At 43.9% G+C, this 15,492-nt stretch overlaps 1 protein-coding gene across 4 annotated transcripts in view; it reads right to left on the reverse strand.

The window, feature by feature from the left end:
* The window catches only part of LOC140416604 (dyslexia-associated protein KIAA0319-like protein), a 142,085-nt gene extending 126,641 nt beyond the window's left edge, over nt 1–15,444 (reverse strand). Inside the window, exons 1-2 of one of the 4 annotated variants that reach the window (XM_072501139.1) lie at nt 15,059–15,444; nt 1,426–1,594 (exon numbers count right to left, since the gene is read on the reverse strand). In XM_072501139.1, the coding sequence (XP_072357240.1) occupies nt 1,426–1,567 (142 nt within the window). In that variant the 5' untranslated portion in view covers nt 1,568–1,594; nt 15,059–15,444. Of the gene's footprint in view, nt 1–1,425; nt 1,595–12,739; nt 12,755–14,557; nt 14,858–15,058 lie in introns of those variants that run through there. The other 3 variants (XM_072501138.1, XM_072501140.1, XM_072501141.1) reach the window with 3 other exon arrangements.
* Between the last annotated feature and the right edge of the window lie 48 nt (nt 15,445–15,492).

Genomic DNA, 15,492 nt, shown 5'->3' on the forward strand with positions numbered 1-15,492 from the left:
TGTACATTTCTTTGTTCTTTGTTTGTTCTAACTGACAATTAAAGTGCAAACTGCAAACATCATTGACTTAAATGTTACGTGCAACCCAGTCATCCCTTTTTCCTCCCCTTTTAATGCCGCTGAACAATACGACTGACATTACAGTGTATTAGATACTCAGTAACAAAATTAAATACTAAAACAATGTGCTCAAAGTAGCAGGATGTGAATCTTCATCTTTGCTTTTTCCTGTCAAGTTTAGTCTCAACAAAATTATCAGGAACAGGGAGGAAAGACAATTTTAATACTTGCCCAAAGAGAAGGAAGAATACAACCAATGAATGGGGTACTCAGGACCCATTTTGATCATCTAAGGTTAGACAGCCATTTTCCTTCTCTGGAGACATATATATATATATATATATTGGTTTTACAAACCTCCAGGCTAAAACTAAAAATATTACAATGGCACAAACTAATAGTAAAGGAATGATCCTGCATGCCGTCTGTAAAGCCCAGAGCAAACATCAGACTCTGACGATACTAAAACAAATTCTCAAAAGTAGACTAGAGTTATGAGTTTCTCTGAAGTGCTCTACACAGAATCAGGATTTACCACTACCTGTCAAGGATGACAAGTCAATTTCCATGCTATTGCCTTTCTCCTCCATAATTCCACATAGAAATCAAAATACCTTTTATAACATCCAAGTTTCCCATTTAAAATTTTAATAACTTGGGCCAATGCATAAATAAATTACATGGTCTCCAGTGGAATTTATTTATAGAACATCTGGATCCAACTGAATATTACATGAGCATGGATCTGTCATCCATGCAATGCAGCAGTGTTCACTTGTTATTTAAATACCATTTTAGATTAGAACTTCTGTGGTATACTGTACATGAACAAATCATTGACCGAGTCCCTTAGCTGGCTCACAAAGGAAAATCTAACGAGGAGCAGCACAACAGCAATGGCAGAATCCTGGGAGCAGTTCAACTACCCACCATCTCAACTCAACTAAGGAATGCTCTAAGATGTGGGAAAAATCAATGCAAATCCCTGAAAAATGGGAATTATTGGATATCCGCAGTTAATTATGAATACCTTGTACATGTAGACCTACAGTGTACATAAGTGTACATAGTACATAGGTACATAGATTCGTGCAGACTTACGGTATATTCCTCAATTAATGTAGAGACCAGTGTGAATGTACTTATATGTTTTTGCCAACTATTTTCTATTGGCTTTCCTTAAGACACCAATAATGATTCTTTCCTCAAACATACTGAAACTGGCTTCTGACAGTACAAACAATTTCAAACATCACATCGATTAATTAGATCATGAAATCCAAACTGGATGGAATTAATATTTTGGCAGAAATTTGACTGCATTGCAATTAAATGCCCACAGTTAGATTGGATGGCTTAACTTACTAGTAATTGAACTCAATGTAGTCAGACAGAAACTGCCATACAACAGGACCTTAAGCTTTGAAACACATGTCCACCGATGGAAAATTCCAATTATTACAGAAGAAATCACAGGGACAAATAAACTTTCCAGCCTCCCGTCCATGGCTACAATGCTACTGAAGACGGTCACCTGTGGAGAACAAAAATACAGATCAGACTCTAGTATAATTCTAATCTGTTGTTGCACCTTCCTTATTTAATGTTTAATCTAGTAACAGTAATCACATTAAACCATAACTGATGTTTGTATGATGGATGAGAATTAACAAAATAAATCAATTTTCACAATGGAAATGATTGCACGAGGATTTTTTTCTCAGTGGTACAATAGGATTAAAAACCCCTCCATAAATTGTTTATCTGTGTTCACCATTGTATGGTACAACTGCATCAGAGGAATACTATTAGTTGGGCCTTCAGAAGCTGTACTTACTTCTATACACTTGGAGGCCAATTCATCTAGTCATGATTTTCTTTGGGATGACCCACAGGAAATCCACAATATGCTAATAAATTGCAAGTTTGTGTTTTGTTGCTTTTAGTATTTATTCATTTTGTGAATGCAATATATAATCCACATAAGAAAGGATCAAGTCAGGCAGTGCAGAAAAACTAACGGAAAATGTTCCCTTGAAAACAGTTTCAAAAATAGATCACTGCAAAAACCATTAATTTTGTCTCGCACGTCTTTCCACATTCCTATTTAAAATGGAAAACAACATGAACACTCCTCACTGATTGCCAGTCCAGCCACCGGCTTGCACAATCTTGCCACTGGGTTCCAACAATCATACCATGTTTTTTGAATTTCTAATGTCCAACACAACCAAAAAGAATGTAATTGTGTTATGACGAAATGCATAAATTATCCAAGTTGCAATTTCTGTCTTTTAATGCCATTGTTAAAACTCACTTCAAGAACACAGCCTGTCCCAAAGATCTTGACTTTAAATTTGACATTTTTGTTGTGAGCTGCGTTTGGATTCTGGAACCCAAGCATGAACAGTGCACCTCTAATTTTCTACGATTTACCAGTCAGCTGTACGGAGGGATATTTTCCATTGGTTTTTCGTAGCTTCTGCTCAAAGTTGATTTCAATGATTTGCAGAAAAGCTAGAGGACAAATTTCAAAAGCTTTACTGAGGTAAAGTTTGTTGTGTTTTTAGTTTTAAAAAAAAATTAATCTCAGTGCTAGCTCTTTGCAAGGTGGACTCAATAAATTTGACACCTCAACCCCTTCCTGATATCCCTGCAAACTTTCCCTCCTCAAGTACCATCACTGAAACTGACTCCACCACAGTCCCAGGCACTGCATTCCAGATCCTATCCTTCTCTCTCATGCTGTTGTTGGTTCTTCTGCCAATCACCTTAAATTGGTGTCCTTTGGTTCTCGACCCTCTGCCAATGGGAAAAGTTTCACCCCATCTACGCTGATTAGACAATTCATGATTTTAAATACAGCAATGCAATCTTTTCTCGGTCTTCTCTTGGGTAACAGATTACTCTTCGGTAAATACTTAACAAGTTAAGAATATTTTAATGTTTTAACTGGATAGTATTTGCAGATGAAGAAGTCATGTGGTGCAGTTCAGCATCCCTGTCTCTGAGTCAGAAGCTTCACGTTCAAGTCCCTTCACAGGATTTAAATGGCCAAGGTAGGTGCATACATAACGTGGCCAAACAGATCGAGCATCAATCTGCAAATCCTTCCAATATACACCGATGGCAGGTGAGAACAGCAGAAAGGATTCCTGGTCAGCCATGTGATGGAAAGAGGTTGGAGCCTCTACTATCACTATCCATAGCCCCATGCTGCACCATGCGCGTAATGTGTATGTTGCCACAGCCACTCCGACTCCTTGGGACAGGTTGGCAGGATGGCCAGTGTGGATCAGACCAGTACCAACATGGGCTTCAATTCCTGTTCCGACTGAGGTGGATTTAGGACCCGCCCCCTTGCCCATCTCGTGATGGAGATCGCGGCACTGTGAGTCAGACCTGGCTTCAGGCAGAGAACTGAAGAATAATTGCAGATGGTAAAGCAACGGCTACTTAAAAAAAAATATCAATACACTTTTAGTAACAGGCTTCCCAATTAATTGGCATGGGGGCCAGTCTACCTGCCTCAAATTAAAACTATGAAGATCTGTCTTTGAAACTGTAGTTGTAACAAATATACATTACTTACAAAGGATATCTAAGGATCAAGGAAGCTGATGTGCCTAAGCAGTTTTCTATTTAAATGCCGTTCACTGGAAAATCAGTTATAAATTTCTGCAATGCAATGTACTTTGCTTGCACACTGAACCATCACCGATATCCCACACTGAACCATCACCGATATCCCACACATGCAAAGTCAGACAATTGGCAAAGCCTAGAAATCAGTCGTGCAAATCAAACGTGCTTAAAGTTGACCCTGGACCATAAAAATCTAAATATATTTAGAGTACCCCTGCAAGAAAATATTTCAATGGGCTGACTATTAATCCTTTGCAACTCATCAGCAGAATAGTTTGCAACAGTTGGGATCATTGAATTTTAATTGAGAGAGGAACAACTACAAAAAAATCATAATGTTAGTATTAAGAATCTGAGCGCAAGATTTCAGACTGCATTAGCAGCCCATTAATCGCGACACCAGTTATTTTTAAATTTTAAGTACCCAATTCTTTTCCCCCCCCAGTTTAGGGACAATTTAGCGTGGCCAATCCACCTGCCCCGCACATCTTTGGGTTGTGGAGGGGAGACCAATCACAGACATGGGGAGAAGGTGCAAATTCCACATGGACAGTGAGCCGGGCCCTGGATCGAACCCGGATCCTCGGCACCGTGAGGTAGCAGTGCTAACCACTGCACAACCATGCAATTGTAACATCAGTAACCAGGTCAGGCTTGTATTACACGGAATTCACCAAATAAACTGGCCAGACAAAATACTCCTGGAATTCATATTCACAGCACTGTGGTGGTTGCACATGGAAATCCACATATGGACTTCCGGTGGCGGCCATGGAGGGGTAGGTCGCACATTTGATAGCTCCCACCTGTTACGGACTTTTGGACCATTTTCCCCCATTTTTTTCAGATTTTATGGGATAAAGCAGTGAAGAGTGAGACAGTAAGGAGAAATCCCCCTCCGGTGAGAATTGGACCAGAAGTGGCCGTGTGAGACAACAAAGTCCTATAAGGGAGACGCAAGAAGAGCTGGTAACATGGGACAGCATGGTGGAGGGCAAGGGCCGCGGGGAGATGGCACAGTGGTCGACGGAGCAGCTGGTGAAGTTTTGAGGATTGCTTCGCCAAGCTGAAGAAGGACACGCTGGACCCAATTAAGGCTTCGATTGATCAAGTGGTTCATAATCAGAAAACCCACGGGAGAGCGATCCAGGAGATCGAACAAAAGTTGTCCGAGCACGAGGAGTATATAACCGTGCTGGAAAGCAAGGTGGGGATGATGAACGACCGCCAGAAAAGAATGCAGGAGAAGCTGGAGGACCTGGAGAATGGGTCCAGCTGGCAGAATCTCAGAATTGTTGGCCTCCCTGAAGGCAGTGAGGGTTCGGATGTGAGGGCCTATGTGACGGACATGTTGGAGAAGTTGATGGGGGCTGGGGCGTTCCCTCGGCCACTGGAATTGGACTGAGCGCACAGAGCCCTCGCGAGGAAGCCCAGAGCGAACGAACCGCCGAGGGCCATGGTGGTACGTTTTCACCGTTTCATGGACAAGAAACATGTTTTGCGGTGGGCCAAGAAAGAACCGAGCAGCAAGTGGGAGAACTGTGAGTTGCACATTTATCAGGACCTGGGAGCAGATTTGGCCAAGAGGGTTCAATCGGGCAAAAATTACACTTTTAAGAAGGGAGTGAAGTTCGGGATGCTGTACCCAACCCGCCTATGGGTCACACATGAGGAACGGGACTTCTACTTTGAAACGCCAGACGAAGTATGGACCTTTATTAAAGAAATGAAGCTGGAGGCAAATTAAAAGACACTTAAGCCTTGGAGAAGTACTGTAGCAGTGATTTGTGGTGTGGATTGTAAAATTTTAAGTAGCTCTATGTGAAACAATGGGCTGTGTGGATGGTTAACGGTTGATCTGTCTTGCAGGGACCTTGTTGGGGGGGGTGGGGGATGGCCTTTGAATTTAGTTCTGTTTTTTGGGTGACTATTTTTCTAAAGTGATTGTTTCTTCACTGCTTTTGTTTTCTGTGGTTTGTTTACTGGGGAATGTAATGCATTAAAAATATTTATTCATGTTGGGGGGGGGGGGGGGGAGTGGGAAGAGTACAATAGGGAGACAGACTGCTTGGTGCCAGGGGCGAGAGCTATCGAGTCAGCATGGGTCAGCTGACTCTTGGAAGTGCAGTGGGGGGTGGACAGGTGTTAAGCTGGAGCTTGACTTGGGGGTTTGGGTTTTTAGTGTTGCTGCTTGGGGGGGGGGGGGGGGGCGGGAGCTGCTTTGCTGACAGGGGAGGAACTGTTACTAGGGGACAAATGGGAGGTCGCGAACAGCGACAGCCCGAGTGGGGACTCGAGGAAGCGGAGGGCGCAAGCTCGAGCCTAGCCTACAAAGGGTGATGGCTAGTCGGCCTCATCCAGGCTGATCACATGGAATGTGAGAGGACTGAATAGGCCGGTCAAGAGGGCTCGCATGTTCGCGCATTTGAGGGAACTGAAGGCGGACATGGCAATGCTACAAGAGACGCATCCAAAGGTTACAGACCAGACGAGATTGAGGAAGGGGTGGGTTAGCCAGTGTTCCATTAAGGACTGGACTCAAAGACCAGGGGGGTAGCGATCTTGATCAGCAAACGAGTGGCATTCGAGGCAGGGAGAATCGTGTCAGACAAGGGGGGTAGGTACCAAAATGGCAAGTGGGAAGCTGGAGGGGGTGCGAGTGCTACTTGTGAACATATATGTTCCGAATTGGGACGACGGGGAATTTATGAGGCGGGTGTTAGGTAAGATCCCAGACTTAGAGTCACATAACCTGATCATGGGAGGGGACGTCATCACAGTAATGGATCTGTAATTAGACCGGTCAAAATCCAGGACAGGGAGGAGGCTGGCTGCGGCAAGGAATTGAAGGTTTTTATGGAACAGATGGGGGGGGGGGGGGGGGGGAAGTAGACCCATGGAGGTTTGCACGGCCGAGGACGAATGAGTTTTCCTTTTTTTCCCACTTGTCCACAAGGTATACTCTCGCATCGACTTTTTTGTTCTGAGCAGGGCGCTAATACCGAAGGTAGTGGATACTGAGTATTCGGCAATTGCAGTGTCGGATCATGCCCCACACTGGGTGGATCTACGGGTTTGTGTGGAGAGAGGGCAACGCCCGCTGTGGAGACTGGATGTGGGGTTGCTAGCAGACGAGGGGGTCTGTGGGCGGGTTAACAAGTCCATCCAAAACTACCTGGAAACAAATGATACGGGGAGGTCTCTGCAGCGACGGTCTGTGAAGCTTTGGAATTAATCTCGATACGGGCCCACAGAGAAAAGGTGGAACAGGCTGAGAGGGATAGATTAATGGAGGAGATAATCCAGGTGGACAGGAGATACTGGGAGGCACCGGACGCGGAGCTACTGAGGGAGCGGCGGGGGTTACAGGGGGTGTTTGGGCTGTTGACCACAGGGAAAGCAGTGGAACAGTTGAGGAAGGCAAGGGTCTAAGAGTACGGTGAAAAGGCAAGCAGAATGTTGGCGCACCAGCTCAGGAAAAGAGAGGTGGCCAGGGAGATAGGTAAAGTAAAGAGTAGAGATGGTAGTACGGTCCTCGACCCAACAGGAGTGAACGAGGTGTTTAAGGACTTTTATAGTAAATTATATGAGTCGGAACCCCCGGCTGGGGTGGAGGGGATAAGGCAATTTTGTGATCAGTTGAGGTTCCCGAGAGTGGAGGAAGACCTGGTGGAGGGGCTGGGAGCCCCAATTGAGATTGAGGAACTAATCAAAGGACTGGAGGGCATGCAGTCGGGCAAGGCCCCAGTGCCTGACGGCTACCCGGTGGAAGTCTATAAGAAATTTTCAGAGATATTGAGCCCACTGCTGGTGAGGACATTTAACGAAGCAAGAGAGAAGGGAGTTCTCCCCCCCAACAATGTCGCAGGCCTCGATTTCATTGAAACGGGAGAAGGATCCGGAGCAATGTGGGTCATATATCTCACTCTACGCAGATGACCTGCTCTTGTACATTTCAGACCCATTGGAGGGGATGGGTGATGTAATGCGAAGCTTGGGGGAATTTGGCAATTTTTCGGGGTATAAATTGAACATGGGGAAAAACGAGATGTTTGCGATCCAGGCAAGAGAAGAGACTGGGAGAGCTGCCGCTTAGAATGATAGGGAAGAGCTTTCGATATCTGGGAATCCAGATGGCCCGGAAATGGGAGGTACTACACAAGTTAAACCTATCCCGGTTGGTAGAACAAATGGAAGGGGACTTTAAGAGATGGGACATGCTCCCGCTATCACTGGCGGGGAGGGTACAGACCATGAAAATGACGGTCCTCCCCAGATTTCTGTTCGTCTTTCAGTGGCTCCCCATCTTCATCCCAAAGGCCTTTTTAAAGCGAGTGAAGAAGAGTATTTTGGGTTTTGTGTGGGCGAGTAAAACCCAGCGAGTGAAGAAAGTGTTGCTGGAGCGTAGTCAGGGGGAGGGTGGGTTGGCGCTGCCAAACTTCTGCAATTACTACTGGGCGGCTAATATAGCCATGATCAGGAAGTGGGTAGTGGACAGGGGGAGGCATGGGAGCGGATGGAGGCGGTGTCACGTAAAGACACCAGTCTGGGAGCATTGGTAACGGCACCTCTGCCGTTCTCGCCGGCCCGATACTCCACAAGTCCGGTGGTAGTGGCAGCTCTGAGGATCCGGGGACAGTGAAGGAGATATAAGAGAGTGCAGGGAGCATCGATTTGGACCCCGATTTATAACAACCACAGGATTGTACCGGGTAAGCTAGATGGCGGGTTCCGGAGTTGGCAGAGGGCAGGAATTAGAAGGCTGGGGGATCTATTTATAGATGGGCGCTTTCCCAGCTTGAAAGCTTTGGAGGATAAATTTGAATTGCCAGCAGGGAATGGTTTTAGGTATTTGCAGGTGCGCGACTTCCTGAGTAAACAAGTGCCGGCCTTTCCACTGTTGCCGCCATGGGGGATACAGGATAGAGTAGTTTCCAGTACCAGCGTGGGTGAGGGGAAGGTATCGGATATTTACCAGGAGCTTTCGGAGGCGGAGGAAGAGCTTAAGGACAAGTGGGAGGACGAGCTAGGAGAGATAGAGGCGGGTTGATGGGCGGATGCCCCAAGCAGGATTAATACCTCCTCATCGTGCAGCAGGCTTAGCCTGATCCAATTTAAGGTAATCCACCGGGCAAACATGACAGTGGCTAGGATGAGCAAGTTTTTCGGGGTAGGGGATAGGTTTGCAAGGTGCGCGGGAAGCCCAGCAAATCATGTCCACATGTTTTGGGCATGCCCGAAACTTAGAGGGTTTTGCTGAGGCAATGTCCGCGGTGCTAAAAACACGGGTGGTGCCGTGTCCGGAGGTAGCGATCTTTGGAGTGTCGGAAGATCCGGGAGTTTAGGGGGCGAAAGAGGCCGACGTTCTGGCCTTTGCCTCCCTTGTAGCCCGGAGACGGATCTTGTTAATGTGAAGGGACTCGAAGTCCCGGAGTGTAGAGACCTGGGTTAGTGACATGGCTGGGTTTCTCAGTCTTGAGAAAATAAATTTTGCCTTAAGAGGGCGGATTGTTGTTGTATGGTTGAGGTGCGTGAAGATTGGGCTGTGGGGAAATGTTTATTTTACTATGTTGATGTCATTGTTTTTGTTACTGTTATAAAAAATTTCAAATACCTGAATAAAATATTATTAAAAAAAGGAAATCCACATATGCATGTGACTGACAAAGTACCTAATAACAGAATCTACTTTCTGAGGCCGTATCTGTTCTCTCAGGTGGGCACAAACAATCCGAGGCACTTTTTAATGAGGTTCTCCCTGACCCAACTGATACCTATCCCTCAACCAACATTACAAACAAAAAACATTCACCTCCATACAATTTGTGGAACCATGCTATGCCCAAGCTGGCTGTCGCGTTTCCTACATTACAACTGTGACCAAAGTTCCAAGTGCATTACTGGTTCTAAAGCACTTTAGGGGGGTATCCCTAATTTGGGAAAGGCGGTATTTAAATGAAGCCTTCCTTCTTCCTCCTCTTCTGAGTAGATACTTAAAAAAAAGTGACACAATTGTACTGGACCAGTAAAATTGACACTAAACAATGAAAATCTTACAATCCATAATTTAAAAATGTCCTCCCTTTATTGAGAGCAGAACTTCAAGCAAAGATATGGTATGCTTTTTGCAAGAAATTTAATTTCTTTAAAAAAATTTGTATTTCAAAAAAATGCTTTTTCGCATCACTTTTTATGCATACAAGTTGATCATTCTCCAGCAGCCCTTCTATTACTTTAAATAGATAGTACGTCCACAAGTGTCTTCTCATATCAGAATCTCTTAAATAAAGCAACAGTTCAGGACATAATAAAACAACATTGCTTATTTTTATTAGGCAATTGCAATTATCACTGATGAGTAAAAAGCATCAAAATGTCTTTGCTGAGTTAGTTCAAGACAGAAATTTTTTTTAAACCACCAGCTTGTCACATCATCTGCTGTGACTGGGCTCACTGGACAAAGACTACACAGTTCAAATTCAGCTCATCGCAGAGCTCAGAGTGACGTAAAGATATCAAGAAGAAATTTTGTTTGTAGCCTTATTTTGATTATTAGAAATTTCAGTAACTCAACAAAAGAAAATGGCAGATAAATAAGATTTTCAGAAAGAACTATAATGATATTCAAAGCAAGATTATTCTACTCTCACTATAAAGTAGCAGCTATTGTGTCTTGCAGGTGGAGTAGGAGCCATGACACCATGAATATTGAAAAGTTACAAAACTTGAAAGTCTCTTAGTTAATTGAGGCATGTATTGTGTATTTGTGTCAGTTGTGGCTTTGAGTTATGTCCAATCCAGGCGTTGAACACAAAACTACAGGCTGACACCACAATGAAGTACTGAGGGAAGACGGTGCCATTGGAGGCGTCTTGAAACATTAAACCGAGGACCCAGTTATCCTGTCAAGTGATAATAAAAAAATATAATGGCACTATTTTAAAAAAAGAGCAGGTATGGTATCCCCAGGTCGGGATTCTCCAGCTCTGCCCACTAAAATTGTGATTTGCGATCAGGCAAAGACTAGCACGCCGGCCCAAAATGTGGATTTGCGTAGGCACCAGACCCATCCCAGGTCTCCGGGCACACCACATTGGCCAAAATAGACAAGAACCTGATTATTGTGCAAATCCTCTTTTTTACATGTCATTAGTGGGCTTGAAGCCAGATTCAAACCCTCCCACTTGGTAAACTGCACTGGGGAGGCGATGGTGCAGGTCCTGACAGGCGTGGACCTGGCAGGTTTGACCCCAAGCGGGTCACGGAAATAGGTCTAGTGTCCATGTGCCCCTCTACCACTGCAAGGCTGCAGGGGGAGGGCCTCCCAGGGGTCGTCCTGCACTCGCTGGCAGGAACACTTAGTCTGCAAACAGGAGAATCGCACCCCGAGTGCCCTGGCTAATATTTATTCCTCAATCAACATTACTAAAACAACATTATCTCAGTGTCACATTTCTGGTTGTGGGAATTTACTTTGTGCAAATTGACTTCTGCAGTTCTTACAATAGTGACTATACGTTAAGAAGCATTTCACTGGCTGTAAATTGTCACGGTAGCACAGTGGTAATCACTGTTGCTTCACAGCGCCAGGGGCCCAGGTTCAATTCCCGGCTTGGTCACTGTCTGCGTGGAGTCTGCACGTTCTCCTGGTGTCTGCGTGGGTTTCCTCCGGGTGCGCCGGTTTCCTCCCACAAGTCCCAAAAGACATGCTGTTAGGTGAATGGGACATTCTGAATTCTCCCTCACTCCCTCAGTATAACCGAACAGGCACCGGAGTGTGGCGATTAGGGGATTTTCGCAGTAACTTAAGCTTACTTGTGAAATTAATAAAGATTATCAGTATTAAGGCACTTTAGGACATACTATGGGCATGAAAGATGTTACATAAATCTTTCTAGTTTTCTTGTATTTATACTGTAATTGTCAACACTCCAAGCTTTTTCTATTAACATTGTTAATTCTAAAACACCTTCACTGTTGAAACAGCGCCCAAACCAATATTGTTTGGAACACTATGTGCAAGAGAAACTTGTGGGTTGACCTTATTCATCTTTTGTAGAGATTGTAATTTTGCCCGCAGCTCAGATCAGGATGGAGGGCAACGCATGACAGAGTCTGTCAAATGAATTACATGATTGGAAATGAAGTTCCATTTCATTTTACTTCATGTGACAGGCCAACAGTATTCTCTGTAAATATCACAGCACTTTCTCAGTCTTCAACAATTAGAATTTTAGCTTTACCCTTAACTAATAAACCATCTATGACAAACTGCACTAATGATATATTCTGTGACTAATAAGGGAAGCCAAAGTATTTTTCAAATTATTTGAGTCCTGAAAACCATTGCTATTGGAGTTAGTTTACAAAGGTACAGCAAAGGATGTAGTTTTAACCTTAGGGATCTGACTCACTATGCTCTTGTAACTCGACAACACATAAACCACAGTACACCACGTTCACTCCCAACAATTGGACATGTAGCATTTATATCTCTACATTGTGGTATAATCAGTAATTGAACCAAGTACCGTTAGTGGAATTACCATAAGGAAAACAGGATACTGGGTTGAGAAACAGGAAAACTTGAAATTATATTCTAAATAGGTATTTATGCAGCTTTACTCCAATTTAGCCTGTTCTTTCAAAACATATTTTATGGAATCAATACAGAAGGTGCATTCCCTCTCACTCATTCACACCAGGAATTTCCAGTCAAAGGTATAATTCCAGGCCTTGTTCATATCATTCCCATTTACTCCTAATTTGCTGGAGTTAGTTATTGGTATATGTTTAACTTGACTTATGTTTTTCTCCTAAAAAGTGGAAGATCAGAAGAAGCCCAAATATCCATCTGGTACACCATAATCAGGATTTGACATGGCACAAGAGTCACTTTTTGCAGGATTTAAGCATAATCGAGTTCTGCTACACAAACATGCTGCTTTTTGGGTTTCTTATAGTTTCACAACACAAAGGTTTTCTGTTATGATATTCAGTAATCCATGCCATAGATGCCATTAAAGTACCGTACCTACTTAACAAGATGAGCTAGCCAAGATAAACCGTCAACCATCTTCTATTGTAATAGGCTAAAAAGAGATTTAACCTATTAGAACGCAAGAAAGAGATTAGCACTGCAAATAATCCACATTCATAATATGTTTTAAGTTTCACATTTTGATATTAAGACTGTACTCCTTCATGTTTTCTCACCAGCCCTAAGGAGTGAAAGCCTGAAGGAACCAAAAATGATGCAAAAAAACTTTCTCGAGCTCTAATTTTCTGTAGATTTGAGGGTTGAATGTTCTGATAATGCAGCAACTTGCTCTCAAATACCATTTAGATAATGAACATCCCAATGCAATTTACTAATTGTACAAGTATTGTTTGCTAAATATGCATTGTTCCTGCATTTAAGTACCAAGCAATGATTACCAAATGTGTTCTGTACAGCAATGAAACTTTAATATTCACATTACTGGCTTGCTTTTCAAAAACGTAACCCATAATAATATCAATAATTAATTTTAAGCAGTTAGTATCATGTATCTTTAGAAACCTTTGCAAAATGCTATTCATGGTCAAGTTTCTTTTTTAAAAGTTCACTATTATTACAAGACGCTTCTTACCATTAGTTTATAATAACTTGCAGAATGATATATCCAACAGAATTTGCTAAAGACAACTACAGGGAATTGTTAGTTACCCAAAAAATTCCATGGGGATAATTCATTTTATATTGATTATTGGTGAAACATCGGAGCCTGTACAATACATCTACATGAAAAAATGTTCCTTTAGATTTTCTATCCATCGGTTAAAATTATAAACACTAAAATGTTTCCATTCTAAAATCAATTTTAGCCACTATCTATTAAATTCAAATGTAATTAAATTTACATAATTTTACACTAATTTAATTTAAAAAGTTAAAGCTGTCGCAAATATAATGCTGAAACCCGAAAGGAATCAATTATTTCCCTCATGTCAGCTTGCCTCAGTTGCCCCAATCTCACCTCAGTAAGGAAGCTGGAGATTCAAATCCCAGGCGAGTATTAGTAACTCGTTTAACCTGATCCTGTGGCACAGGATTGAAGGAGCACTGCATCGTCAGAAGTGGCATTTTTTGGCAAGACCCTATGCCAAGATTAGTTTGTCCAACATCACTCAAAAAGGATGAGGGCAGTTCCCTGTGCTGGACAACATTTACCTCTGAATTTGCTTGTGCGCGAATCAGCAGCTGCGTTAAAGCAATTTGATTATAAAGCACGTAAGGCACACTAAAAATGCAAGTTATTTTCTTTCCTCGAACATAAAAACCATCTGTTATTGCAAATATTAGGAAAAAAAAAGGTTTGATCACCCTAGCGATCACACAGGCTCTATCATACCTAGAAGACAAAACTGTCTAACGCTTTATTGCTCATCGCGGTTTAAGACTTAAAACTACAATCAACTGAATCATAATGACAACACTCGTATAACGGAAGGTAAATGATCAAAGCAGATTTCCCAAATGTAGGTACTTTGCGGCCGCTACCAACTTCCAGCTGGTACCGGCGGAAAATTCAGCGACCATATGGTAAAACCGGACAGAAGGAGGGCAGGTTAATAAACTCGTCAGTAAAGTCTGAACCGTCTCCCTGCTCCTGCTGGAATGTGTGAGGAAAAACACATCTGGGCAATTAATTTGAAAACAAATAAAACGTATCGGGCACCTGCCGCTCGGGCTCCACAAACGCCTGGTCAGAATCAGTCTCGCCGGAACAATATCCGGCTGTAACATATCTGGCACATATTACTGTTGTTTACTGCCCCGGGGGATGTTCTGGTCCAGATCCTGACTCACCTGCTCTCACGATCTCTTTCTGTCCCGATCTCTCTCCCGTTTTTCCTCCTCGGTCTCCTGGCTGTTTCTTTCCGCTCTCGCTCCCCAATCTGTCTATTTCTCTGCCCGCCTTCTCCCTAACCCCGCTCTCTCTCTCCGTCCCTGATCTCGCTCTCTCCCCTCCACTGTCAGTTCTCCCTTCTCTTGATGCCTAGTTAGCTGCTACCACCACCCCCATCGTTTCCAAGCTATTCCCCTCTCCCACTAATATTCCTTCCTCTCCATCCTCTTTCTCTCCCTCCCTCTTATCCTCTCACTTCTGTATCGATCCCTCTCTCTCTGTCTGTAACTCCCTCCCCCTTTCACGATTCCCGGTGGCGGCCCCTCCTCCACTCCAGCGTCTTAAAACACACCGCTCGTCACTTCCGTTTATTGCCCCGCCCCCCCCCAATTATAAATAAATGAGTCACGCCCATCGATACCCAACTCCCGCCGTTAACAACCCGTCAGTAAAATACCCACCAGCAAATCAACCGGGAATCAAGTCCTCCTTCGCGCGTTCAATCCCCTCAGTGAGGTCGCCATGAGTCCGAACACAAACAGGACTCCGGCGGAAACGGGAGCCGGGTACATTGGTTCCGAAGCGGCCGTGGGCGTGAATAATTATAGCAGCCAATTCAAAACAAGCCGTCTGAATCAGGCGGGACGAACTTAAATGTTACAGAATTTGGCGAGAAAAGACACACAATAATCCCACTTTCAGGCGCGTTGGTTTGTGAGATCCATTCGCCTCCAGCGCCGCAGTGCGTCCAAGTTGGGAACTCCGCTGCCAATGTCAGGATGAACAGGACACACTCCTCAGGCTGGGCCGGGTGCCCCCACGTGACACCTCGCTTCCCTATTGGTCTGCCGGGCGCCTAGCGACAGTTGCTTGGGGGATGAGTCGCCCTCCTATT

The sequence above is a fragment of the Scyliorhinus torazame genome, chromosome 1, assembly GCF_047496885.1.
Source record: "Scyliorhinus torazame isolate Kashiwa2021f chromosome 1, sScyTor2.1, whole genome shotgun sequence".
NCBI classification, from domain to species: Eukaryota; Metazoa; Chordata; class Chondrichthyes; order Carcharhiniformes; family Scyliorhinidae; genus Scyliorhinus; species Scyliorhinus torazame.